Source organism: Vicugna pacos, chromosome 7 (assembly GCF_048564905.1).
Source record: "Vicugna pacos chromosome 7, VicPac4, whole genome shotgun sequence".
NCBI lineage: Eukaryota > Metazoa > Chordata > Mammalia > Artiodactyla > Camelidae > Vicugna > Vicugna pacos.
In genome coordinates this window covers 45,107,804-45,134,000 of record NC_132993.1, presented here as the reverse complement: position 1 = coordinate 45,134,000, position 26,197 = coordinate 45,107,804, and the positions used below count along the sequence as shown (strand labels likewise).

Sequence of the window (26,197 nt, the reverse complement as noted above, 5' to 3'; positions counted from 1 at the left end):
GGGGGTCAGACGTCAGACCTGGAAGCCGCCAGAGGCTCCACTAGAAGCTGGGGTTTTTGGGAACAACCCGCTCCCTCCCAAGACAGAGGAAACCGAGCCCAAGCAGACGTGTCTAAAGTTACCAAACTATGAAAGGAAAGCGGCAGTGGGGCGGGTACAGGGGTTTTTCACGGTGGGCTCTCTCCACACACATACACACGTGCACACACATACGTGTACACACAGGCACACACATGCACGTATGTATTTACAGACATGTGGTGTGTGCATATGGAGGCACATATATACAAGCACATCTCATTTCCTTGCACTTAACAGATACTGCGTTTTCTAGAAATTGAAGGTTTGTAGCAACCCTGTTGAGAGTTAAGTCTATCAGCACCATTTTTCCAATAGCATTTGCTCACTTAATGTCTAAGTGTAACTGAGCAGGAACCTGTGGGGCCTTCCCGGGACAGACCACCCCCTACCCCAGCCATAGTCTTTGCTGCATTTCCTCCCTGAAGTTCTCAGAATATAGTATCTCATGCATATTTCCTGAATTGTTTTTCAGATGCTAAAATCCACCACCAAAGGGAAGAAATTAACTACTTGATGATCACAAGCTCGTCCCCAGACTGGCACTTAGGGGATGATAGTATTAACTGTCCTGTTACCTTAACATCAACCAATCAGAGAATTGTGCACGAGCTGATCACGTACCCTGAGACCCCCCTCCTTTACCTGGCCTTAAATATGCTCTGCTGAACCCCTTTGGGGAGTCTGGGTTTTCTTGCACGCAAGCCACCCGGTCCTCCTCGCTGACCCCTGCCATAAAACTTTCTCTGCTCCAAACTCCGATGTTTCCATTTTATGCCCTTACTGTGTATGGAACACACGAACTTGCATTTGGTAACATATAAAGAACATAAAGCAGAATTTTCATATGCACTGGGAAACTAAAAAATTCATGTGACTCACTGTATTGTGGTATTTGCTCTACTGCAGTCAGTGGTCTAGAACCAAACCCACAACATCTCCAAGGTGTGCCTGTGTGTACACACACACACACTTTACATAAAAATCTTAAGATACATATATCTTAAATATTTTACAATGAGAAAGTGTTCAGATATCACTTACAGAGGTAAATAATAATTATGGCAATAATAGTAGTAAGAGCAAACACTTAAGTGGCACATGCTGCATGCCACTATTTTACATGCTTTACACATCTGCTTAATCCCTGCAACAGTCTTATGAAGTAGGTGGTTTATTACCCCTGTTTAGCAGTTGAGGGAACTGGTGATCAGAAAGGTTAAGTTACTGGCAGTACGCAGCAGGTGAGCACACGAGTCCTGGCAGCCCAGTTCCACAGGCCACACGCATTACCGTTTTGCTTTATGGGTAAGTATCAAGGCCTGAAAGATCCCTGAATCCCTGAAAGATCAAGGCCATTTCTTTCTTAAAAAAAATTTTGACAGTGAGGCAGGACAATGTTAAAGAAAAATCACCACTCTTAATTGTGTAAGAAAGTGGAAATGACTGTTTCAGAAGCCTCTTTTCAGGGAACACTGGTGTCCAGGAAGCATTTCCATTAAAGGGAACAAAAATGTGCGATTGTCAAAATGAGGAACACTTGAACCTACTGTCAAACACATTAAAAGAAAAAAAATACACTCAACACCATGGAGGACAATGGGCATCCTGTTTCTACAGCTGTATCTTGGCCCTAAGTTCTATGAAGTTCCTAACTATAGAGGAAGAACTTACGCTGGCAGAGTCACATGGGTTGTGCCAATGGGAACAATTTCCATGGATTTGCCCCAGAATTTGTTTTTCCATCTCACGTCTGAAATGAAATAATACCAAATATTACATATTTAGCAGGAGAGCTAGGTAGATCAAAGAGTTCTTAGGCTGAATAAATGATCAATCACCATACAGAACAATCTCTTCAGAATAAAATTCACTGTTATTCAATATAAGCAGCAGCTGAGTATCTGGAATAGAATCAGAGAAACTAAAGTTATAAAGTCTCTCCCTTGGAAGGACTTACAGTATGAAAGGGAGACAGAAGTGAAAATAGGTAAGCTCCCCCCTGCCACAGAGAGGCATGGTCTGTAACCGAGAATGTTAGAAGGGGAAACAGAACCAGAGGGGAGGGAATGACCAATGTGCTAGGGGAAGACATCAGAAGAGGCTTGTTTGACAGGATCACTTAAACTGGGCTTGGAAGAATAAGCAGGGGCTCACCAGGCAGAGAAAAAGCTATTCAAGAAGAAGACGTGAGAGGTGCAAGAGAACAGGGTGTGGGTCTGTCCTACTTGTCTCAGACTGTCTAGAGAGAAGATTAGAAAGACAACTTGAGCACAGAAAACAGTGGGCTCTACAAGCCTGGCTAAGAAGTCTGGTTAGTGTCCACTGGGGAAAATAAGGTGTTTGTTTAGGCAGAGAACTGATGTGACAGATACAGATTTTATAAAGATGATTGACAGCAATACAGAGAATGGACCAGGGGCAGGAGAGATGAGAAGCAGGTGACCTGCATTTGCTCAAGGGATAAAGGAAGATGAAGTGAACCAGGAAGTGGGGGTGAGGATGTGAGTGGAAGGGAATGACCCCAGAACCACTAAAGATGCAGAAATAGAACTGGGTGATGAATTAGGTGCAGATTGTGAAAGTCAGGGAGAATTCGTGGATGATTTCAGATTTTTCTAACTCACACGAATGGTGGTGCCATCAGGGAGGCCGGAAATAGAAAAAGAAGGGCAGAGATGGATGACCTCTCTGGCTGCTGGTTGACAATACACAGACCATAGCAGAGCAAATGTGAAAGCAGAGAGGCCAGTAAGGGGTCATGGCCATGGTCCAGGAGAGAGGGGTCTGGGACCAGGAAGCCCCTGGTCACATATTGCATGATTCCATTTATATGGTATGCCCAGAAGAGGCAAATCTATGGGGACAGGAAGTAGGTCAGAGGTTGCCTAAGGATGGAAGAACTTGATGGAAATTGGAAATTGAGGGGTAAGAGTGGGAATCATGGGTAAAATGGTTTCTTTTTGGAGTGATGAAAATGTTCTTAAATATATTGTGGTGATGATTGTACAACTCTGTGAATATCCGAAAAACCATTCAATTGTACCTTTTAATTAGGTAAATTGTATAGCACATAAATTATGTCTCAGTAAAGTTGTTACCAAAAAAAAAAGACAACTGGCTGTTTAAAGTAAAAACAATAACAATGTATTGTAGGATTTATAACACAAGTGCATGTCTGCAAAAACACAAGGCGGAAGAAGGGAAATGGAAGAACACTTTTGTCAGTTTCTTATACTACATGTGAAGTGGTATACTACTACTTGAACACAGACTGCGATGAGTTAAAGATACATAAAATGAATATCAAAGGAAACAAATGAAAAATGGAACAAAGAAGTATAGCTAATAAGCCAGCAAAGAGATACTATGGAATCAGAGAAAGTGATCAATCCCAAAGAGGGCAGAAAAAGAGGAACAGGGGAACAAAGGTAAAACAAATAACAAGAGGCCAGATTTAAACCCAACTATGTCCATAATCACCATAAATGTAAATAGTCTAAACAGCCTAATTAAAAGACAGAAATGTCAAATTGGACTGAAAAAAAAGCAAGATTTGGCAGTCACGGGCTTAAGGAAAGATGGGGTTGCCCAGGAAAAGGCTGATGAGAAGAAGGAAAAGGAGCTGAGGAGAAAACTGTGTGTGACGTAAGGAGCACACGGGAAGGACTTGGAGAAGACTCCTCCCACTACATAATACGTAACTTTAAAAATAGTAATAAAAGTGCTTATGAAGTCAATGACACTTAGCAATTAGGAGGTTAGAGATCTTATGGGAATTATTTCCAGAGGGTTTGGGTGAAAGAGAAGTTCCTAGTCAAATTTCAATTCTAAACTTTATTAGCAAAGATTCAGACAGGAAACCATGGTACTTGTAATCTAAACTGGTAATCTCCTCCAGAGAGAGGAACTGGGTGCTGGGAACCAAGATGGGGGAAGAAAACTTTTCACAAAATACTTTCTTACCTTTTAAATTTTATAGATGCAGAGAAAAATCTTTTTAAAAACTGATGTATGCTCATTGTTCAAAAACCTGGGGTGCTCACATTTTCTTTCTGTAATACCCCTGACTTTTGAATAAAGAAGTTAACTAAATTAATTAATCTATGTAGGAAATAAATATTTGCAGCTTTATTTATTTTTCAGAGCAACCCATTCCTTCCCATATTCAAAATATAATAAACTGAATATAGGAACAACAACCCCCAAACTGAAAAAAAGTCAGCCATGTAAAATTTCAAAAATAAATTTTAAACTTTTCAAAAGCAAACAGCCCCTCTGCTGTCTAGATTCTGATAAATAACTGTAAGTATTTAGTGTCTCTTGAAATGCATGAGACATTGCAAATGGCAGTGGAATAAGACAGAGAGAGTCACAGGAATAAACGGTGGAGGTCCAAAGACTGAGGATTTTTAAAGAAGGGAACAACTGAATTATCCTCCAGAATCTTCCATTATAAACTAGACAAATAGTTATTGTTTAGAAATGAGAGCAAGAACACCAAGTGGTCCAGATCCTTCCAGCAATGCCCACGTGCAAGGCCCACTTTTGATCTCACGAAGCATTTACAGAAGGTCCTGAATAAAATAAATTATAACATTACATGAAGTGATAGAGGTCAAACATATCAGCACATTACCTTGCCAGAACACAAAATTTTCAGACTCAGCATGACACGCAGATATTGGCGGATGGTGGCTGACCTGATGGAAACAAAGGCGGAGAAAACAAAAGGTTAACTTTTGCATCTCACAAGATCCACCCTTTCTCCCTCACATGGGGATGTCACACAGCGTGCAGTGTCTAGCTGAATGGAAACTTGCTTAGTTTCCCTTCAACCAGTCTGTCCTCAAGAGGGTGCTCCTGATACAGTCAGCTCTGCCTTGTTCAAACTCATCAGGAAAAAAAGTCTGTGGATGGAAGCCTCTGGAAGCCTTGGCGGGAAAAGCAGCCAAGTGGTGAGTGATAAGGGTGGAGACGTGTTTTGAAATATGTCAAAAGAACAGCAGAGATGCAGGAGCTGCCCACTGATAAGTCACAGAACCTGACATTGGCTGCCAAGGTCAAAATCTCTACTAGCTGTTCTGAGAGTAACTGAATGTTTTAATTAAGATATCACATAGCAAATACTTCTAAATGTTAAGTAACTATTTCTAGGCAACACCCAAATGCTCTTTGACTCAGCAGATTTTACTCTTTTGAAAACTGCATCAGGAAATCCAGCCACTTTTTAAATTACTGACAAGAAAACCAACCCAAGAGCTTTTTTTTTCTTAGAAGAATAATGTTTTTATAAAAAAGAGCTAAACAATTATTGAAGAAATGTTAGTCAGCTGCTCAGAGGATATCTTTGTTCATATTTATTCATAAAAATATCTTGAGTAAATACGCAATTACATTCCAGAAAAGAGAGCCCCTGTAACAGAGACAGCAGAACACTGCCCTGCCCTCTGTCACTAGGGTCATTACGCCTGTTTTACTCACTCATGAAGAAGCCAAAGAGAAAAAAGCCCCTCAGACTTATCTTTTCAATTTTATAGATGCAGAGAAAAATCTTTTTAAAAACTGACGTGTGCTCATTGTTCACAACTCAGGGCATGAGGCCAGTATATGTGCTGTTATTGTAACTCAGCACTAGTAGAACCACAGTAGTGCTGCTAGTGGTGTTTCTAGAAACTTCTCTGACTTGGCTGGTTCTTAGCAAAGGTATCTCACGTTTAGAACATTTATCCCAAAGCTTTCATATTACACACGAGGAGACTGAAACGAGCAAGTTTAAGTAACACTTCCAAACACACTAATAGGGAAGAAGTAAAGGTAAAATCCAGCATATTTGATTCCTAGATGGTTTTCAAAGTCTCCACCCCTAAAAAGAAATTGTTTTAAGTAGCCACATCTTGTCTTCAAACATATCTTATCAAGAGCTCGGAATATTCAGAGCCCTGCGTGAGGTGAACAGGGGTGGTGGGGAAGGGGGTTGACAAGTCCATGCCACTCGCCTCGCTCTGGCCCCTGGACTTAGCGAGAAACTCGGTCTGAGAACCACTTCTGTGCCACTGCTGCAGGTGGAGAACAGCAGGGACAGGATGACCTCGAGGCCACATAACACATAACACCTTCAGGGTGGCCGAAGAGAAGTAGGGACAAAGATTTCAGTAGTGCGGTGTCTTTCAGATCTCTGCAGACATAAACCCCAGCTCCCATATGAGGTGCGAGGCGCCCGTCTGCTGTCCCTTGGGTGGGCTGAGTTCCCAAGGGCCTCTTGAGAAGGTGAGCCCCTCCCGGTGCCTGCGGGCTTCTCACCTCACACAGGGACACAGAAGCCTCCCTCCTGAAGTGCAGCTCTCGGCTTGCTTCATTGTCTTCTTTTCAATCCGACCCCCTGAATGTTTACATCACAAGCTGCCACATCCTTGTCTCTCCTTCTTCCCCAACTAGCTCTCAGCGAAAACAGTGGAGTTAACTTTTCAACCTTGGGATCACAGAAATCTAAACTAGACGATACCGACCCATTACTTCTCCACCCCACCTGCCCTGTGCACCTTGCAGCAGAGAAGGAGAGGAGCTCTGCAATGTTCCCCTGCCCCAGAACTAGGCATGTTTAAAGTTGATTATTACCAAGTGGATCATATTCATTTCTATAGAAACAATGTAGTAAAAAATATAAAGATCAAAGCCTTGATCAAGCATTTTAGAAGTATGGCCAAATATGAGTATCAAAGCAGACAGAATACAATATATAAAAACGATAAACTCTTTCATAATTTAAAATCCCATAAAACAGGGATAAACATGCTGTCCGTATGAATTATGAAAGAGGCCCTAGCATACCATAAAGTATACATATGTCCCATAAAAAATGCAAATTTGAACTTTTAAAATGACTCTGTCAGGTTAATGAATCAATGCTTAGCAAAGTGCCTTGAGACGGGGTCCAAGGGATGTTTTCTGAATGAATAAATCTCCACAGTGAAATATCAATGATTTGGCTTATTTCTTTCTGGCTTAAAAAGGCCTTTGGGAATGATTTATTTGGTGCATGTGGCTTTTAAGAAGTTTACAAAGCTTTCCGGGAAATTAAGTGAATGCTTTATTTTTCTTGGATACATTTCCTGACAACAGGTATTTTATTCCTGAAACATTTCTGAAGCCTTCGCCACGTGCTGCATCAGTGTCAGAGAGTGAGGGAGAGCTTGTGGGGTCCCACAGATCGAGATCCTAACTCTGCAGTATCATCTACTGGCTGCATGGCCTTAAGCACATGCTTACACCCTCTGGGCCTCAGTTATAAAATAGGGCTAGTACCACTGACTCTGCAACTAAAAAAAAGATAACATATGGAAAGTGCCAGAATCACATGCTAGTATGGGGTAAGCAGAGATTATATTTTAACTTTTTGTCATGAGGGTATTTCCACTTCACTCTCATGCTAATCTTCTGTCTTCATTACCCTTATTACATAAATCAGCAAACGGGTTCTTTCCAGTAAAGAGCCTGCCCAATGCTACACAGTTTATTAGTGATGAGGGCGAGTGCTTTAAACCAGGTCCTTGATTTCACATCCAAAGCTCTTTCCTGAGATGCCCCAGCTGCCTCTCTGCGGCTGCTCTCAGAGTTGGGCTCTGGTCTCTCCCCAAAGCCTTGACACACCATTAAGGTTCCATCTCATGGATATTTAGAGAAAGAATCTTTTGAGGCTGACCTTTCCAACTGCTCTGAGTCTCGTTTATTTCTTTATAAAATGGGGTCTGAGAATCCCTCTGGCTTCAAAATGCTACCATTCTAACATCTGTTTGAATTCCAGCATCAGAGGTGGCAGGGGATGCCAGCCAGACGGAAAAGAGTCTATTCAGGCTTTGATTAATTTCAGTACCCATGGAAAGGGGTAATTCACGGTTAATCACTTCCTCTTTCTTGATGGTAATCTCTCTAAAATCTACTGGAGTAGAGAATAATGAACACAATCTAACCTGTCTTTGCTAGCACGGGATTTGGTTGAGTTTCTCTTCTTGCATCTTAACTCAGGCATAGAAGGGCATTCAATTTTGAGTTTGAGTCTAAACTGACTCAGCCCCAAGTAGACACTGTCTGCCTGCCTATTGGCTAAATCCACTTCAGACTGTTTTTTTTTTTTTTTTAAGTATCCTCCTTCATCACTCCCTCTCCATCTCAAATAGGAGCAATTTCTGACTGGTAAGGATTCCCAAACATTCAGGAAATTAGTATACATGGTTTTTATTGTGTTAAGTATTTACACGTATCTTTCTTTCTACAAGCCTGAAGTCACGACATTCCCCTGGCAGTTAATAAATTTTGTAAATAAACACACAAATGTATTTGTACATCTGAGGTCTTTCTTCACCCTAACCTAATCATTTATGATTTATGCTTTGAATGTACTTTATATAAGAGGTGGGCAGTAACGGGAGAAGCATATGGGGAAGGAGTGTATTTCAGTACCTGTGCTTTTCGTAAGTTTTTCTTCTTCAGATTAGAAAACTCTCCCTGAAATACATCAGTTCTGCAGCTGTTCAGAGACATAACTAGAGTCCTCTGAGTTCTGGACCCGTCTCCAACCACGTAGGGCCGCTTGTGGAAAAGAGAACAGGCGGCAGGTCAAAAATCACCCAGGGAGGGGACCAAGGGGCCATTCTTTCCATGGCTTTCGTCCAACATTCCCTGACTGCCTACGATGTGTCAGGCACTGCCTAGTCTCTGCGGATACGATGAGAAACAAAAGAAACAAAAATCTTCACCCTCATGTAGTTTACATTTTAGTGTAGAAATGGGTGAGATTGAGAGCAAACAAATAAGCCCATAGTCCATCAGTAGTAACGTATGAAGGAGAATAAAGCAAGGGTGGGGGTGGGGGCTGGGCAGTGGGCGCGCCATCCCAGACAGGGTGGGTAGGGCAGGACTCTACAACGGAAACCTCTGAGGCTGGGAGAAATAGGGAGGTTATCCACACAGACAGCCAGGGGAAGTGCGCCCCAGGAAGAGGACATGGCCACTGCCCAGGGCTGGCAGATGCCCGGGATGTTTTAGGAGAAGCAAAAAGGCCTGTATGGCTGAAGCCAAATAAGCAAAAGTGGGAGGAGGCCCCTGTCTGGGGGCAGCATCTTGGAGAGCTTTGTGGGCCACGGCCAGGACTTGGGGTTGGGTTCCAAGTGACCTGGGAAGTCGTTGCAGCAATCGCTCTGGCTGCTGGGTGAGGAACTGGCCATGGAAACAAGAGACCAGTTAATAAGTCGACTGCAACCATCTCAGTCATTGATGCTGATGGCTTGGGTTGGGGGCTAGCCCTGGGGGACAGGGAGTAAAAGTAACTGGCTTTGGAAAGAAGACCCCAGGAATCGCTGATGCACAGGATGTGGATATGAGAGAAAGCTTTTAAGGATGATGCCAAGGATACTGGCCTGATTTTAGGGCGAATACAGCTGCCAATTATTTTTTCTTCTCCTATGTTCAGAGTTAAGTACTTATTTGCTAACCAAATGGTTTCTTTTTTTAAAAAACAAAAAAACACATTAAGTAATGATTTGATTTGACCCAGAAGTGCACAAGCACTGGTTTAGTCACCTTACAGTTCATTTATTGCTTGTTTTATTTAAACAGTTTGAATTCTCCCGATAATGTCAGTAAATAAGCTGCCACTTTAATAAGAAGTAAATAACCCTGCCTACTAGTAGATAAAAGGACCATTCAGAGAGGCGATGTGGGTGAGCAAAGAGGGAAGTGATAGGTATGGTATTTTGAAGTCTGGCCAAGAATGTTCAGAGTTCTGATGACTAACAGAAAAGGAAGAAGGGCTGAGCCCAGGAAGCAAACAAAAAAGACTTCAGTTGAATCTCTTACATTTTAGTAACTTTCAATAACTCCATTAGCTTTTCTGCCACAAACTCTGAATGGTATGTGGCTGGGAGGGTAAGTGGTTAAAATGACTTGAACAGCAATCTGACAGCTGACGTTCTGGGTAATTAGGAAAAGCCACTTTTAGGTAATAGCTTAACTACATATCCTTCAGAGACACCAAATCTTTCCCAGAGGTACCAAGAAAGCAACATAGCAAACTGAAATGTGTTTTCTGACCCAGCCAGTCCCTGATGAAGCTCCAACCCGTGTGTCAGCTCCCTGCGAGGCAGCCCGAGAACCAAGTCAGGAATAACCTGCCAGCACAATGCTCGGTCCCCGAGGAGGGAGAGGAAGTCCTTTCCTTCTGAGCTCCCCCTTTCCTGGGCTTACTCAGAAAACCAAGGCTGAATCAGATTTCTTGGCACAAAGGAAATCCCTCCCCTGAGAAGGTGGAAGAGCCAGAGGTTAGAACGAATGACGGGAATGTTTATGATTGCTTCCTGAATATTCCTTGTTCACAAGGCCACTGCGCAGCCCACAATGGGAGTTGAGAATAAAGTCCTACGTGAGTTTGGAGGATGAAAGGTTTAAGAGATGATGACAGGGAAAACCCCAATGTCTGAACAGTATACAGACAGCTGTTCTTGGATTGGCATCTCTGAGCACAGTACATAAACCTACATGAGGGATACCGGGAGAGGTGAGGCAGAGAGGACACAGGAGTGGAAACAGCAGGTGTAAGCTGAGGGGACCTGGGAGGCACTAATGTGCTGGATCTCAGCTCCTTACCTATGACTGATCCTGGACTCACCTGCCATGCAGGTGGCGTTGGGAAGATCAGGCAAGATCCTGCATAAATTTGAAAAGCAGAAAGCACCCTGCAAACCTAATCTTGGTGAATAGTTACACAGGAAATTTGAACAGCAAATTCTTTCTCTGGTTTCTGAGTCACCCTGACATTGCGTTTTTGGGTCTTTCTGGTAAGGGACAACATGGGGGGGGCAAGTTTCTGTGCAGCTGAGCCCTTACTTCAGCCTCCTTGGCCACTGACCACTCCACACACCCACATACCCACCAAAACCTCAGGCATCAAAACCCAAGGGCTTGGAGGAAAGGCATAGACATCACTTTCCAAACCACCGGACTCTGTTGTCTAGAAGTAGAAGAGCTGAATTATCTTTGTTTCTTTCCAGGTTCTTTCCTTTGGAGATATGATTTCCATCAATGTCCTCCTTGGAACACAATTCCACCCCCAACTATTAACTTAGGGGTCCCGTTCACCTGATGATATTTGTCATTCAGAAACCTCTACTCATTGTATAGAGGTAGGAGAAAGCAAAGAAGCTCCCAAACTCTGCAAGCTGAAGTCTGTCACCCACACATAACAGACGAGAGAAGAGTCATGCTGTCTCCATAACAGACTATCGCCTGGGCCAGAAGCAAAAAGAACCAGGCTGGGAGGTACCAGCATGAACAGAATAAATGCTCTGATCATCTCCTGAGATGTATTAAGTAAGAAGGCCTTCACACACACCAGGTTGGCTGGTCAGCAGAACCAACAAGGGCTAGAGAGGGAATGGGGGAAACTGAATTGACGTGTTTCCTGCTGGCCAGGAAAGGAGGGCCCTGGCCAAAAACCCTTCCACTCCTGGGGCAGTGGACAGCCCGGCACATTGAATTAAACAGTTCCGTCTCCTTCTCATTCTCCTGATGACTACAATTTTGGCTTCCTAAGTAAACTGTGGGGAAAGCATCCCTAGTCAGGCGATACCAAAGCTGTCTGGCCCCCAAGGCAGGTCCATTTTTCACAGTATAGGGGTATAGTAGCATTCTGGTTTATAGATCAGTCTCTTGTAAGCTTGGTGTGACTCTGTCCCTGAGAGACTCACCTGTTCTAGGGTATATTAAAAGAATCATTAACTGAGCCATAAGCCTAAATTCCAGACAGATAAAGTGGCTCCCCCATGACCAGGTGGGTGGTATTCCCACGGTGAAGCCAGCTGTGAGGACTTCTGGCTGCCCTATGACTGGCTCTCAGCCCAAGCCTCACCAGTGACATTACACCACCTTCAAACCCCTTGAATCAGTAGATATAGTCCATCTTATTTTAATACTCCTCCTGCTGTTCTTAACATTGCGTGTTAAAAAGCATTTTAAAAGTTGCCTCTACTTATAAGAGCAATAACCAGATACTAAGTGTGCGAGTACTTTTTATAGCAACGCGTTATTTCACTGGGCCTTACTGCATCCCTGTGAGCCAAGCATGATTATTCCTATTTTACAGAAAGAGAAACAACTGAGGGTCAGGAAGTTTCAGTAGTTTATGCAAGGCCACACACAAAGTGGTGGGATTAGGATTTGAAAGCAGGTCCACATTACACTCAGCACACCCTATGCTGCTGACAATGATCAGATCTCTTTCAAGCTTATTTCCTTGGACCCATCCACTCCAGGGGTCTAAAGACCATGTTACGTAGCGCTCACGTGCCCAGGAGGTCTGCTTCCTGTCTCGCGCCAGCACAGGGCATCCACGAGCAGATCCCGAGGCGGCCTTGCCCCGCCAGGGGCCCGTGGGAGTGAAGCTCGGCGTTACACGAGCTCACGTTACTATTCTTTTCTTCTGCCTCTTCATCCCGTCCTGATTGTCTGCTGTAGTTCGGAGCTATTTTTGGCCTTTGTTTTTTCACACAAGTGCATGTAATACCATGGTAACCAAATTACATTTTCATTTATTCTCATTCCATTTCAGGGTTACTATTTAAATAACCCAGTTGAATTTGAATAAGATTATCTTAGTTCTTACTACTGATTTAATCCCCTACTGGCCCAGTGTCAGTGTGTAATTTCTCATTTTAGCTGCTAACTGCAAAGCTATTAAAAAGGTGCCTTGGGATTATTGCGTTATCATCTTCTTTTGAGTTTCAGAGAACACTGTTCGTCATGTACAGTTAAGACCACCACCATCTTCATAAGCCTCTCGGCCACCACCCTGCCCCCTCCTACTCCCACATTATAAAGCCATTGACAAAGAAGGCAGCAAGGATAGAAAGGAAAATAACGTGTTAGCAACCCACCCCTTTGCCCTGTTTTCTAAGAGTTGAGGGGACAAATATATCAAAACAATGATGTTTCTGTTCCCAAGCTGATGTTTAGGGGTTTGCAGATGGTGGACATGTTCAGCTGCTGTCTTAACCAGGTGAGAGCTGGTTTTGATTTTCAGCCTGTATGCACTCTATTTCAGCTAAATGGTTCCTTATTGACAGATATTTCTGATGTTCCCAACATTCCACTACTGCCAACTATGCTGTCGTACGTCAGTAATGAGAGTAAACACTCATATAACACTTGATTGTTCAAGGAGAAGTGCTCTGAGTGCTTTGTAGAGAATATCTCATCGCAAAGCCATCTGAGGCCTGTACCACTACTGTCATCTCCACTTTAAAGAGGAAATTGAGGCACAGAGAGGTTAAGAGACCTTCCCTGGCTATAAACCTAGTGAGAGGTAGAGCTGAGACCTGAACCTAGGCTGGCTGGCTCCAGAGACACTGCTCTTGAATATTATTCTCTGCTAACTTACAGGTGGGACTAGTCCATGGAATCTCAGGGAACTCAGGCTATGTACACATAAGGCATGTCCATCCATTAGACAAGGGACAGGCTTTCTGGTCTGCCCCCTGGCCCCTATAGTAGCCCAGCATCTAGAACGATGCCAAGCACATGGTACAGTCTCGAGAAGTATTTATGGATGGAACGAATAAACACACAAATGATTGCTCTTAAATCAAAGTTAAGAATAAAGTGTTTTTTGGTGCTCCCACTCTGGTGGGGACACCCGTGCTGTAGAATGATGATGTCAACGTGCGATAGTGCACACTTTAAACCTCTAAACTGCAGTTGGGCCAATGCTTTGTGCTTTCAAAACTTCCCTCCACTATGACTTTAAACAGAAAGGGCATGGAGGATGCATTCAGCCAAGAGAGCCTCAGCCTTGCAAGCATCTTTATGCTCACGGTGGTGGCCAGGTTTCAGTGCACGGAAACCGATCGCTCTCTTTATGTGTAAAAGCACTGTGATGATCTCAGTTGCTCTGAAGCCAGTGAAAGATGGAAAGCAAATATTTCAAAAGTACGCGTAACGGGAGGTATAAGCAACTCCTCTCAACAAGCAAAAAGGGTGTATATTCACCTGTTCTGAAAAAAACTGGAATCCCTTGTCTTCACGAATACACTCGTAGGTTTCTCCCAGAACCGGATTAAAGGGCTTGCTCCCGGCCCGGAAGTAGCTGGACGCGTAGGCCGACACGGCAAAGGCTGCCACGTACACCTAGGGAGGGGGGAAAGAGCCTTGTTACTTCTTTGTCACCGAGAAATTTCTTTTCACAAAGACACGAACAAAATAAAACCCCTTTCTCCTTTTATAGTTTATCTGGAAAAGCCAAAGATTTGTCTCTGGTTTAAAGACACCAAAACCACCTTTGCTTTAAAGTTGCAGGTTTAAGTAGTGTTTCATTTTGACCCAGAGACAAGTGAACCAAATCTTTTCCAACTGCCCATGTGGTCTGATGTCTGAAAGTGGGCAGAGGCTTTCAAGATGATGAGATATTTGGCTGAGCCAGCAACTCTCAACCTGACAATACCTGAGAATCTGATGTCGTGCTAAGGCTTTTAGGGAGGAGGGGAAAGAAGAGCATTAAAAACAAACAAACTTCCCTCAAAATTCGGGATTAAGCATCCTATGTTTAACCACTCAACGTGATATTGCAGAAACCTAAAAACCCATTCTGACAAAAGAAAATCTGCGGGAGTCACTTCCTAGACAAGAAGCCCTAGGCTAGAGCACGGTATCTTTAAAAAAAAGTTCTGCTTTTCTGGGAAGGAAAAATGAAAACTCAAAAAGGAAAAGGAAGGAAGACCACAGGCGAACATGAAATGAGCAAAATCCACTCCTGGCCCCAGCTGTGAGGCTCTCAGCATCTCCCACACGCGCCTTTTCAGGGCACCAGCGAGACACAGTACCAGCGCACCTCGTTTCATTTCACTGTGCTTCGCAGACACTGTGCTTTTCATAAATTGAAGGTTTATGGCAACTTTGCATCAGTTGAGTCTATTGGTGCCATTTTTCCAACCGCATTTGCTCACCTTGTGTCTCTGTGTCACATTTTGGTAATTTTCACATTATTTCCAACTTTCTCATTATGACTAGGTTTGTTACAGAGATCTGTGATCAGTGGTCTCTGATATTACTACCACTCACCAAAGGCTCAGATGCTGGGTAGCATTTTTTAGCAATAAAGTATTTTTCTCAAGTATATATATATACACATACATACATATATATATGAAGATAGAATGCTACTATTGTACACTTAACAGGCTACATTATAATGTAAAGATAACGTTCACATGCACTGGGACACCAAAAGATTCATGTGACTCACTTTACTGTGATATTTGCTCTACTGCAGTGGTCTGGAACTAAATTTGCAGTATCTCTAAGATGTGTCTGTATTCTTTTTGTCTTTAGAGGGAGAAGGGGCAAAAAATTAAGCCTAAGTATCAATGACAAATTTGCTTTTCTAATACTGAGTAATAATCTCAATGTTTCCTCTTCTCAGCTCATTTCATGAAGTTTCTTATATTGGAAAAAAAGCTGTGTACCTTTCATAAACGTTCACTAGTCACATTAACTCTCCTCAGACTTTTGCATACTGGTCCCACCTTACCCCCTCACACCAGAGTGTGTGGTACACTTTGGAGCAGCTGGAGAGCTTATGAAAATCACCTCCCTGTGCTCGATTCAGTCTGTTCTGGAAACGTGGGTTCTGTTCCTCTCTCAGCTTCCTCAGATGTTTGTTGCCCCTTAACCAGCAAGGTCACACATCTATATGGAATGCTGAATACACCCCAAATCACCTTCACAATTTAAAATATGACACATTTATAAAAGAAGGGAGGAAGCAGGCAGAATGAAGCGTCCTCCTTGTGGGCTGGCAAAAAAACTCTGCAGGGGTCCAAGCTGACCCTCCTGCTCAGAATAGTAAACACAATCCATGGGCTAGGTTCCTCCTCAACGCTTTTCTTTTCTTTCCCTTCTTAACATACTGGTGCTGGAGAGCAAAGCCTTTCCTCAAACTTCTTCTCAAGGTCAATGACGACAATCAATCAGCTGACATCCCAAAGGTCTCTAAATTGCTACAAAAATGAAACACCTTTAAGAATGCTTTCATCTTCAAAGTCAATCATTTTCTCTAAAGAAAAGCTGTGTCTACAAATGTTAACTTTTAACACTTGTCTTGGAAGCTATTTGCCTCCTTTGTTCACAGAAATTCTCTGGGGAAGAATAACAAAGAGGATAAAAAATAAACAGCTTGTTTTTCTCTCCTACACTTAGTAACATTAGTATCAAGAAAGCAAATCTCTTTGATAGGAGAAGTCCCTGGAGAGTATGTGGAGTGACATAGGATGGTTCTTTCAGCCAGTAGTAAAGATTTCCCCTCAATCTTAAAATCACTGAAGAAATTTAAGTTTTAATGAGGTTTAAACTGAAGAATGTGTAGAATTTAGAAAACAAAGGCGTCCTCCACCAACAGGAGGGTGATGGGTGGCTGGATCCCTGAGGCTGAGGGGCATGCCGTCCCATTTTGCCAATCAGCAAATGCCCAGAACAGAGACTGCATCTGCAGGAAGACGCCAGTGTTCCAGCATCCCACACAAAGAACGACTAATGCTGGGCAGGTAACGTGAGTAAGTAAAAAGGAAGATACACTTAGTTAGTGTTCAAGAACAAATTGTCATGGTCACAGAAAGGGTTTATCTGGCCACAGTCTTACCATCAAGGTACCCCACTCCCCTATCCCCACAAGACAGGAATGATGTGAAATACCTGGAGGCCCCTTCATTGGAAGGCCTATCACTTGATCAGAATTGACACTGAGTAGAGAACAGAAGGTTAATTTTTCTAGAGTGAGGTTTTATTTGGGTTGGTTGGTTGGTTTGTTTTATTTACTCTAAAAAATGAGAAATGTGGCTGGGGGGATAATCTTTCTCATGTGAAAAACTCTTCTGTGAATATTTTCTAAAAATTTAGAAGCTGATAGGACAATTCCAAAAATAAACAAAAACATTCTCAAGGAAAATTTATCCTGGATTGGAGGGAAAAAAAAACAAAAAAAGAATTCAAAAAATTAAATTCTATCCACTCAAGGGGTGTAAAAGTAAACACGCAGACAGCTCTCAGGAGGGGTTTTCCAGCTAGGCACATCAGAACAATCACATGCAAGGTTCTGGAGAAAAAAAATGCCAAAACCACAGAGCAGAACTGCCCTAGGCACCAACTGTCACAGGAAACTGCTCCCAAAAGGCAAATCCCAACAGGGTGACTGAAAACAGCCAGGCAGAGGGGAACTGGAGGTCACTGGGAAATGAAGCTGTCTGGAGGGCAATCCAGATGGAAGCAGAGGGACAGGAGCCTGGCTCTGCCCGGCTTAGCCCTGCCGGGCCCTGTGAGTGGCCTCGTGGCTCAGGTGCAGAGGCGGGAGGCGCAGGAGGCGCAGGAGGCGCAGGTGGCAGGTTGTGTCCTTACCATCCTCTCCAGGGCACTGGGGGTCCGGGAAGCCTTGTCCAGGAGCTCACTGTACTCCAGCTCCTCGCAGAGCCTCTGCAGCGTGTTGAGTGGCTCGTTGAGCTCCACCGGCATGGCCACCTTGGACAGGTCCTTCCCGATGTTATTCCTCAGGATGTTCCACAAGCTGACGCTACTGGAGCTGGGGCAGGGCGCCGGCAAGCACGTTCTTCTTTTGGACTTGGCTTCCCCGCCACTTTCCAGAACAGGCCCTGGAAGGGAAATAAGCCTGGCTGCCTTATAAGGATTTGAATTTTACTTCATTATTAAACAGAAAAAAAACCCATGAATAAAACCTTACCAAGCAAGTACTCAATGATACTGTTAATCTCAGTTTTCCAGATAATGATGGAAAGTCAGAAAATAAAAAGAATTCTGAGCAGCTAACTGAGGTACCCCACATTACAAGCACTAAAGTGCATGGACTTTATTCACAGGGAGGTCTTCACATTCCTCCTCAAAAGCTGGTTCCTCAGAGTTTATATGCACTTAGAGTAAAACTGGGAACTGGATTACTTCTATCCCAGATTACTTTTCAACTATTTTTAAAAAGCACTTCAAGGTCTGATAAAAACTTTCAAACTCTTTTTGAAAAAGTCATTTCAGGGGAAGAGGGTATAGCTCAGCAGTAAAGTGCATGCTTAGCATGCATGCTTAGTCCTGGGTTCAATCCCCAGTACCTCCATTAAATAAGTAAATAAATAAACCTAATTACCTACCCCCAAGAGAAAAACAAAAAATAAACAAGCGAAAAAGATGGTGGTAAAAAGTCATTTCAATTCTGATAAATCAGTTGTGTGTATTATAGGAAAATGAAAAACAAATAAAAGTCATCCATTATCCCCCTATCCAGAGGTAGCAGCCATTTATATTTCGGAGTATTTGCATTTAGCTCACAATGTCTGTATAGTTCAATGTTCTGCTCAAGCAGTTAACATAAGCATTTTTCCATTCTATTCAAGTCTTCTAAAACCTCATTTTCAATGACTGTAAAAATCCCATGCTATGAATAAACCATAATACTGAATCACTCACCTACTGTTGGACTTTCAGATTTGCTTCAGCGTTTTGGTATGATATTTGACTATACCTTTGATTATTTTCTTAGCATATAGAGACATGGGATTACTATGCTGAAGATTACAGTTTTAGAATTTTGATTCATATGATCACTCTTCAAAAAGGCAGTATCAGTTTCCCATTTATCAGCTGCTTATGCCACTGTCCATGTTCTGAGGTCTTTCTAGACTTGTCAGCATTTGTTTGAATTCTTGGCAAATCATTAGGTGGGCAGTGCTAGCTCCTTGTGTTAATTTAGTCAAAAAAGTTCCTGGTGTGGTGTGGAACGCTTTTGTGGATATTTCTCCTTCTCTGAATTGTATGCTTTCCTATTTCTATATTAAGACACAATCTCTTGTTTTTGTATTTGTTTTATAATTTAATCCCCCATTGATATTTACCTTTAAATTTGGTCTATGCACTTTTTTCGTGACTGAAACACATACACTTTAGATGTTTACATCTATCAACCTTTTCCTTTGTAGCAACTTCCATTGCTTCATGCTCCAAAATTCTTTTCCCACCTCAATTTAGCCTATTTTCAAAGGAAATCTTTTGCGTTATACCGTCGTATGAGAAAGTGGTATTTTATTATAAAGCCAATCACTCCGAATAACGAAGCTGCTTTAATGAACAGAATATAAAACTGGGGGTCACACTTTGAACTCTCATGTTAGTAATGTAAGCATCCAATTAAATTGAGTTTGTTTTGATTGCTCAACATGGGCAAAAATTTGATTTATACAAGTAAATAGCTGCAAGTGATAATAGTCTTTAAAAACAGCTTTCCATGTAATTCCAAAATACTTTCTTTGATTACACTAAATTTTGAAAGACTACCAAACAACTACCAATAATGGCTAATATATATCCAGCTTTTTCTCTGTGACAGTCTTCCAAGCATTCTGCATATATTATCTCACTTATTCTTCATAGCAACCTCTTGAGGTAAACAGTATGATTATCCCCATTTTACAGATGAAGAAATTGAGGCACAGAGAAATTAAGTAACTTCCCTAGAACACATAACCAGTGACAGAGCTGGGGTTAACCTAGGACATCTGATCCCTGAATCTAGATTCCTAACCACTGAACCTCCACACAGCACCCATCACAGTGAGAGCCTAAGATGTGCCTTCTGATTCGGGTGGGAAGAAATTAACAGGAAGCATTCTAAATACCTAGCATTTACCATGGGCTCAGAGGAATTGTAGTGTGATAAGTTATCAAGACCTTGATCCAATCCTACTTCCTTCTGTAGGCAATACTGTAGCTTAAGATGCAAAGTTATTTCTATAGTAAGTAGAGTACTGATGTGCAGAAATCTAATCTTCCAAATACTGCCAAAGAAGAAAGCTGAGTTTGGCCCAGTGTTTGTTCAAGCTAAGGCAAGCTAAGGCAAAATGGCTGTGGAATAAGACAGAGAGAACCAGCCTTCCCCTCTTATATGCTTTTCCTGGCTGGTGTCAACTCAGCATAGCTGTGGTCTAAGGTTCGGGGCAAGTCCTCTGTTCCCAACTTTGACATCAGAACACTCATTTCTGTGTTCCCCTGGGGCCCCTCCCTCAGACAGAAGGAGGACTTCAGCATTTGTTTCTCATTCACGTGGGAGCCCCCCCCCCATTTTAGCTTGTGTGCTGTTTGCTCAGGGAATAAGTGATGCCTCCTCATTTTTCTTTAATTTTTTGGAAAAAAAAACTAGTACATGAATTTGCTCCTATATTATTGGGCTTCTCCTTTGAATCACTGGTTCTCAGACTTCTCCACCAAAGGGTTCCCCTCTCTAGAAGCAGTTCAAGAAAGATACAAAGCACAATGAGCAGGTGTGATGCTGAACGGATGTTCTTCCAGAGGACAGTAAGATAATTTGCCTTTTTTGTGTGTGTGGTCTTCAAAGAATAAGTTCTTTGGCATTCAGATAACAACTCATGATCATCATACTTCACACATACTTACTGAAATATCACACAGGCCCTGATGTGTAAATAAAAAAGGGTCTTGTCCTCTATGCAGATATAAAAACAGGTGGTGTTCTGGCACAGACAAACCTAGAGATCTCAAGGCACTCTGAGTACCAAGACTAAGAGTATTTGCTGCTACAGGACTCACATAGAGACCTGTCCAATGGGCAGGTTCTTCTGAAGGTCGCCTTCCTAAATAGGTTTCAGTCTGCTTATCGAACTCCTAAATCAGAGCTGTTTGGAGATAGCAGACACTCCAGGTACTCCTCAGTACCAGCTAAAATTTCCTGGGCATCATTCATTTTCACTCTTGGGATTAACCAGTAATAAAGGGATACCTTAGGGTACCTGAAGCCCTACCCCTAAGGAGGTAGCAGTGTGTTACCTTCAAATGTGTTATCTTGAAGAATTTGAGACTAAATTACCACTTAGATCAGATCTTTTGTAAGTCTTAGAGAATTCCTAAACTATGCAAACCACTAGATAGCTAAAGGCAAAAAGCTATATTCTAATGTTTGCAGACAGAATGTTTGACCAGATAAGGAATCTATTGCATTAATTTGATACTTACATAATTGATATACTTTCACTTTATAAAAATAGGAATTTGCACGAGCAGACACAGGCATTTGAATGAGTGCATGTTTCACATGTGAGTGCCGTGCCCCCATCTAGACTATAAAAACCTCGACGGTGGGGACCATGTCTTAAGCTTTTGATGTAGAACTGGCCAAGTCCTCTGTTGGCAGCAGGTACTCTGTATATGCTTACTAGCATTCTGTAAAGAACCAAACACTTAGAAATCAAATAAATTAAATCTTACCCAAGGTCTGTCTCTCATTATCTAAATCGTTACTGAGATTGTCTAAGGAAAGGTTGTCACTTATGTCACTGACATATGAATCATCTTCAGAAATCTATGGGAAGAAGAAATAATATACATTAGAGTAAGCAAGTCAGATTTTCATAAAACCTTTACGTCAAGTGATCAAACATTTTAAATTCCACATTACAAAGGGATAGAAATAATTTTGGATGCTGTTTTCATAAAGGCCCACACATCAGTCTGCCTATAAGGTGTTCACAGAAAATACCCATTATTAAAATTCTAATGCTTTCTTGGTTCATTCTCACAAGGAAAATACAAATAAACTCCAGATTTCAGTTATTATAAAAATTCATATTAATTCATACTGCTTTTTCAGAGTCTGTTAGTGTTTGAGTAGAATGAATCTCAATTTGTCTTTGAACTACTTGTGAAAAAAAGAATCTTCTACGGAAATTAATAGATAAACAGTATTAGTACTTCTCTACTGAAGGGGAAAAATTATCCGTACACACACAGCAATATAATTATAAATTAATTACAATGACCATATTGTAATTATTAAAATAACAATAATTATATACTATAAATTACTACAGAGAAAATTCAATGATTAAAAAATATACAGGATAATAACATCTAGCCCTGTGGTGGATATAACACATTATCACATAGTTAATAATCAAAATACTTAGCCTATAATTGAAAAGAAGTATAATGAATCAAATAACAGAAACCAAGATGTGCCCAACACTTACTTTCACAACCTTTTTTTCCTAAGATCTTATAGCCTTTTGTGCTTTTTGGAGTATGAGTTATAAGAAGATCCTCAGAGTTTAATGATAAAAAGGTTCATTGAGTTTTAGTGTTTCTAAATATGGATATATACTAAACCGGTAAAGCAACAAAAGAGATTTTTTTTTTTTAATGGAGGTACTGAGGATTGAACCCAGGACCTCGTGCATGCTAAGCATGTGCTCTACCACTGAGCGATCCCTCCTCCTAAAAGAGATTTTTTAGGCACGTAACTGAAAACAGTGCTCAAACCTCATTTTCTGAAGAGCTTGGAGACAACAGAACTTCCTGTGCATCAAAAAACTCTGAAAGGGAGTCAGTGATGGAGAGTCTGCTTTCATTGGAAAGCTGATGGACCAGGGCTCGACTGTCGTCTCTGGAGTTTTCCTATTTGAAAGACAAAACCAAAAATGTGTGTATTTAGAAACAGCCTTAAGGGAAGCAAAACAAACAACTGCTCCTGCTGCACGATGCACAAGGTGATGGCCAAGACACACAGGCAGCTCAAGGCAGAGGGCAGCTCCAGAGCGAAGGAGAGGCAAGCCTCACGTGAAACACAACGACAAGCAAAGGTCTCCCCTAAATGGGCACCTCACTTACAGGCACTATCACAGCTCGGACATATATAACAAATCTCAAAGCAAAAACAAGACTGTGCAGGTCAGGTTTTGTTCTGTGTAAGACGGGAAAAATTCCAGCGCTCTCTGAATCATATCCTTTTATTCTCTACCAGGGCAGGATGTTTCTTTTCACCCTACAATTTCCTCTGAATTGTACTGAATGCATGTCTTTGCATGGCTGGTTCAGAGCAACACAGCTTTCTTCTGCCTCTATTTTCTCCCAGAGTCCCGCAGGCTGCTTCTGAAGCATCCCCTGACAAATAAACAGTGTGCTTTTGTCCGGAAGTGTCCCTGGTGGCAGATTATTCATTATTCATGGATAAATGAGATAAATTCTGTCTGTCTCTCTCCAACCACACTGACTCTGCAAGCGAAGTCCCCAGTCCCCTTTATAAGCCTCTCCACAAACAACACAACAGAATATCATGATTTTCTCCTCTTGCTGGCGCTCCGTTCCCTGCGTCACTAAGTCTGGACTTTTCCTCTGGGAAGGACCTAAATACTTGGGGAATGTGCTTTCTATTCAAGCACAGTGAAAAGTCAATTTGACTCAAGAAATTGAGCAGCTGCTTTGTGCTGGCGGTGGTGGGACACGACGATGAACAGGACGAGGTTTCTGGCCCAAGGGAGGGATACAGAGGACGCACCCTACACACGTGAGCCCAAGACCGCGGCACAGAAGGCCCTGCGGAAGCGGAGAGGAAGGAGAGGCTGATTCTATCAGGGGCCTTGGTTGGAGAGGGCTTCACAGAAGGGATGACACCTGACTAGACCCTGAGGGATGAGAATGAATTTGGGATAAGATGACTTGATTCCTTTGAATCAGAAAAGACTGTTCGCTGAACTTCCCAACTGCTCACGTTTCTCACTGGGCTGATAAAGGAGCTGCTTCTATGCCTTTATGTGCCTGAGAAATGAGTCCCAGAATAATTTGGGGAACAAAACTTAAAGCCTTTCCCAGAAGTTTCCTAACTGCAGGACACATCCCTCAGTCTCAGAAACAAATTATAACTCAGATGGGGATGCTGTAACAGGAGGACCCCTGGCGGATTTTCATAATTGTAAAGGTCAAGTGGTCTCTTTAGGGAATGTTTACTTTAGGAACACATTTAAATCTGCATCCCTTCCTCTTAGATTTTTCCTAATTAAGATCTAAAAGATCCTACCTATTTTAATATCCATACAGCCTTCTGAAAAGCAGGCTTCTTCTCCATTCTAACAAAGAGAAAGATCCCTTTAGGATCTATAAATAAGCGTCACAGCTGTCACCTTGAAGGGCAGGGTCTCTCTCCTCACAAGAGGAGACACGCTGGTGTGGGGAATGGCTGAGCTCCCACAATGCTCCCTGAAACGGCAGAGCTGTCCTGTGTCTCTGCTGGGCCACTGACACCTCAGGCTCTAATGATTTATTTACTTGTTCTCATTAATTTAGTACCAGTCACTCTGTCTCTCGCTATATCTTTCTCCTTGAGGCTGATAGGTTAGAAGGATTTCTTTTCTGATCAACACTGAAAATAACATACCTAGTCCTAGCCCTGTCCAGTGTTGCATTATTCCAGCAACTTCCTCTGGCTACCCACCTGAAACTCAGCAGGACCACAGGCCCCCGGCCCCTGGCCCCTGGCCCAGTGTCCTGCACAGCCCAGGACTTCATGTATTAAAATATTAATCTGGTCAGTTCAAGTCAATAGTAACCCCTCAAGTTTGTAAGGTATGAGTGGTTGTTTATCTATTTCTTACATCACAAAAAGATAAACAAGCGGAGAAAAGGGAGGCAAGAGAATACTCATAATGCCATGACACCAGAACAACCACTATAAGCATTTTATACAGTTCTCTCCAATTTTTTACCTATATATATATATAGTTTTGCCAAATAATTGTCATCTATCTACCTACCTACCGAATTTAATACATTTCCCCCAAACAACACTGTACCATAACTTCTTAAATTAACATTCATTCTGAATATAAAAGGAATGTGTTCAAAACAGAAAATACAGAAAGATGTGAATAAATGTCACTTAAAATGTCATCACCCAGGTGTGTCCCCTATTAACCTGTGGCTGTATTTTTTATATTAAAATATTTGTTTACAGATTTTTTTTTTAAGTTTGAAAAACTGGGATCCTACTGTACATAGTCTTTATATAGTCTGACATATTTACTTAACATTATATTGTAACTTTCCCCCAAGCTGTTAAAAGTTCTTTGAGGCAATGAACTTTAGCTGATAGATTTATTATATATGTGTGTCACAGAGTAACCATTTCATTTATTGGAAATTAAGGTTATTTCCAAATTGGTAAAGACGGTGAGCACATTTGCAAATGTGTCTTTGCCGGTACCTCATTATTTATTAGAATCAGTTCTCAGAAGTAGAATTACTAAAAATGTTCCAGGTAAAACGTGTATCACCTAATTACATCAACAAGGAGAGGAAGCTCTATTTTCTCTACATCTTTATGGCCACTCTAATTTAGACAAATTTTGTTCTACTCTAATTGTTTCAATTTTCATTCCTTCATTAAGAATTAGGTTGAACATGTTTTCCTTAAAAAAAAAAACAACTGGCTGTAAAGATGTTAACAGGGAGGGAGGCTAGGTCAGGATGCATGGGCCTCCCTCTGCATGTCTTTGTAACTTCCTGTGAATTTAAAAGTATCACAAAATAAAAAGTTTTAAAAAACTGTCTGTATCTGGTATTTCTGTGTGTGCATTGTTGTCTTCTTCCCCATTTATTTGTTGAGGTCTTACGTTGCTTGTTCCTCCTTATTACTTACATATTAAAGGTGTTATCACCTATGTAACATTATCTAGGCTGTCGTTTTCACTGAAAATATTTTTTCCTAGTCTATTATTTGCCTTCTTATTTTTTTACATACACCATTTTGCTCCTTAAAAAAAAAAATTCCAAATTTAGTCAACATTTCTTTTGTATTTTTTCTATTGCTTCCACATTTAGGAAGTCCTCCTTACTCTGACAATTTGATAAATATTCAAATATTTTTCAGTTCGAATTTAATTCACTAGTGATTCATCTGAGTGTGTGATAGAAAGATTTAAACTGCTTCCAAAACTGCTTTTGAGATGTACCAGCCTAACTTATTGAAAAATCCATCTTGGTCCCATTGATTTTTGAGCCTCTTCTATCATATATTTCTTTTTTAACATATACAAAATGGTGTTATGCCTGAAATGGCTATCCTGTCCCATCCTTACCCACCACCACCATATTTTCATGATTGGAGCTTCACCAAATGTTTTATTCCTGGCTTGGAGGGTCACTCCTCACCACACAGCAGTGCGATGCTGCTGAGAAAACAAGCACTCGGGACTCATTAGATGTGGACTGAAATCACAGCTCTATCTCTTACTCGCTGTGT

General features: G+C 41.7%; 1 protein-coding gene across 6 annotated transcripts in view; it reads right to left on the bottom strand.

Moving 5' to 3' along the window:
* The window catches only part of OSBPL3 (oxysterol binding protein like 3), a 161,664-nt gene that overhangs the window by 14,867 nt on the left and 120,600 nt on the right, over positions 1–26,197 (bottom strand). For all 6 annotated transcript variants that reach the window (XM_072964812.1, XM_031674218.2, XM_072964814.1 and 3 more), the window contains 6 exons: positions 22,444–22,578; positions 21,394–21,487; positions 17,512–17,762; positions 14,116–14,253; positions 4,718–4,781; positions 1,753–1,831 (listed from right to left, as the gene is read on the bottom strand). In XM_072964812.1, coding sequence (XP_072820913.1) covers positions 1,753–1,831; positions 4,718–4,781; positions 14,116–14,253; positions 17,512–17,762; positions 21,394–21,487; positions 22,444–22,578 — 761 coding nt within the window. The remainder of the gene's footprint in view (positions 1–1,752; positions 1,832–4,717; positions 4,782–14,115; positions 14,254–17,511; positions 17,763–21,393; positions 21,488–22,443; positions 22,579–26,197) is intronic.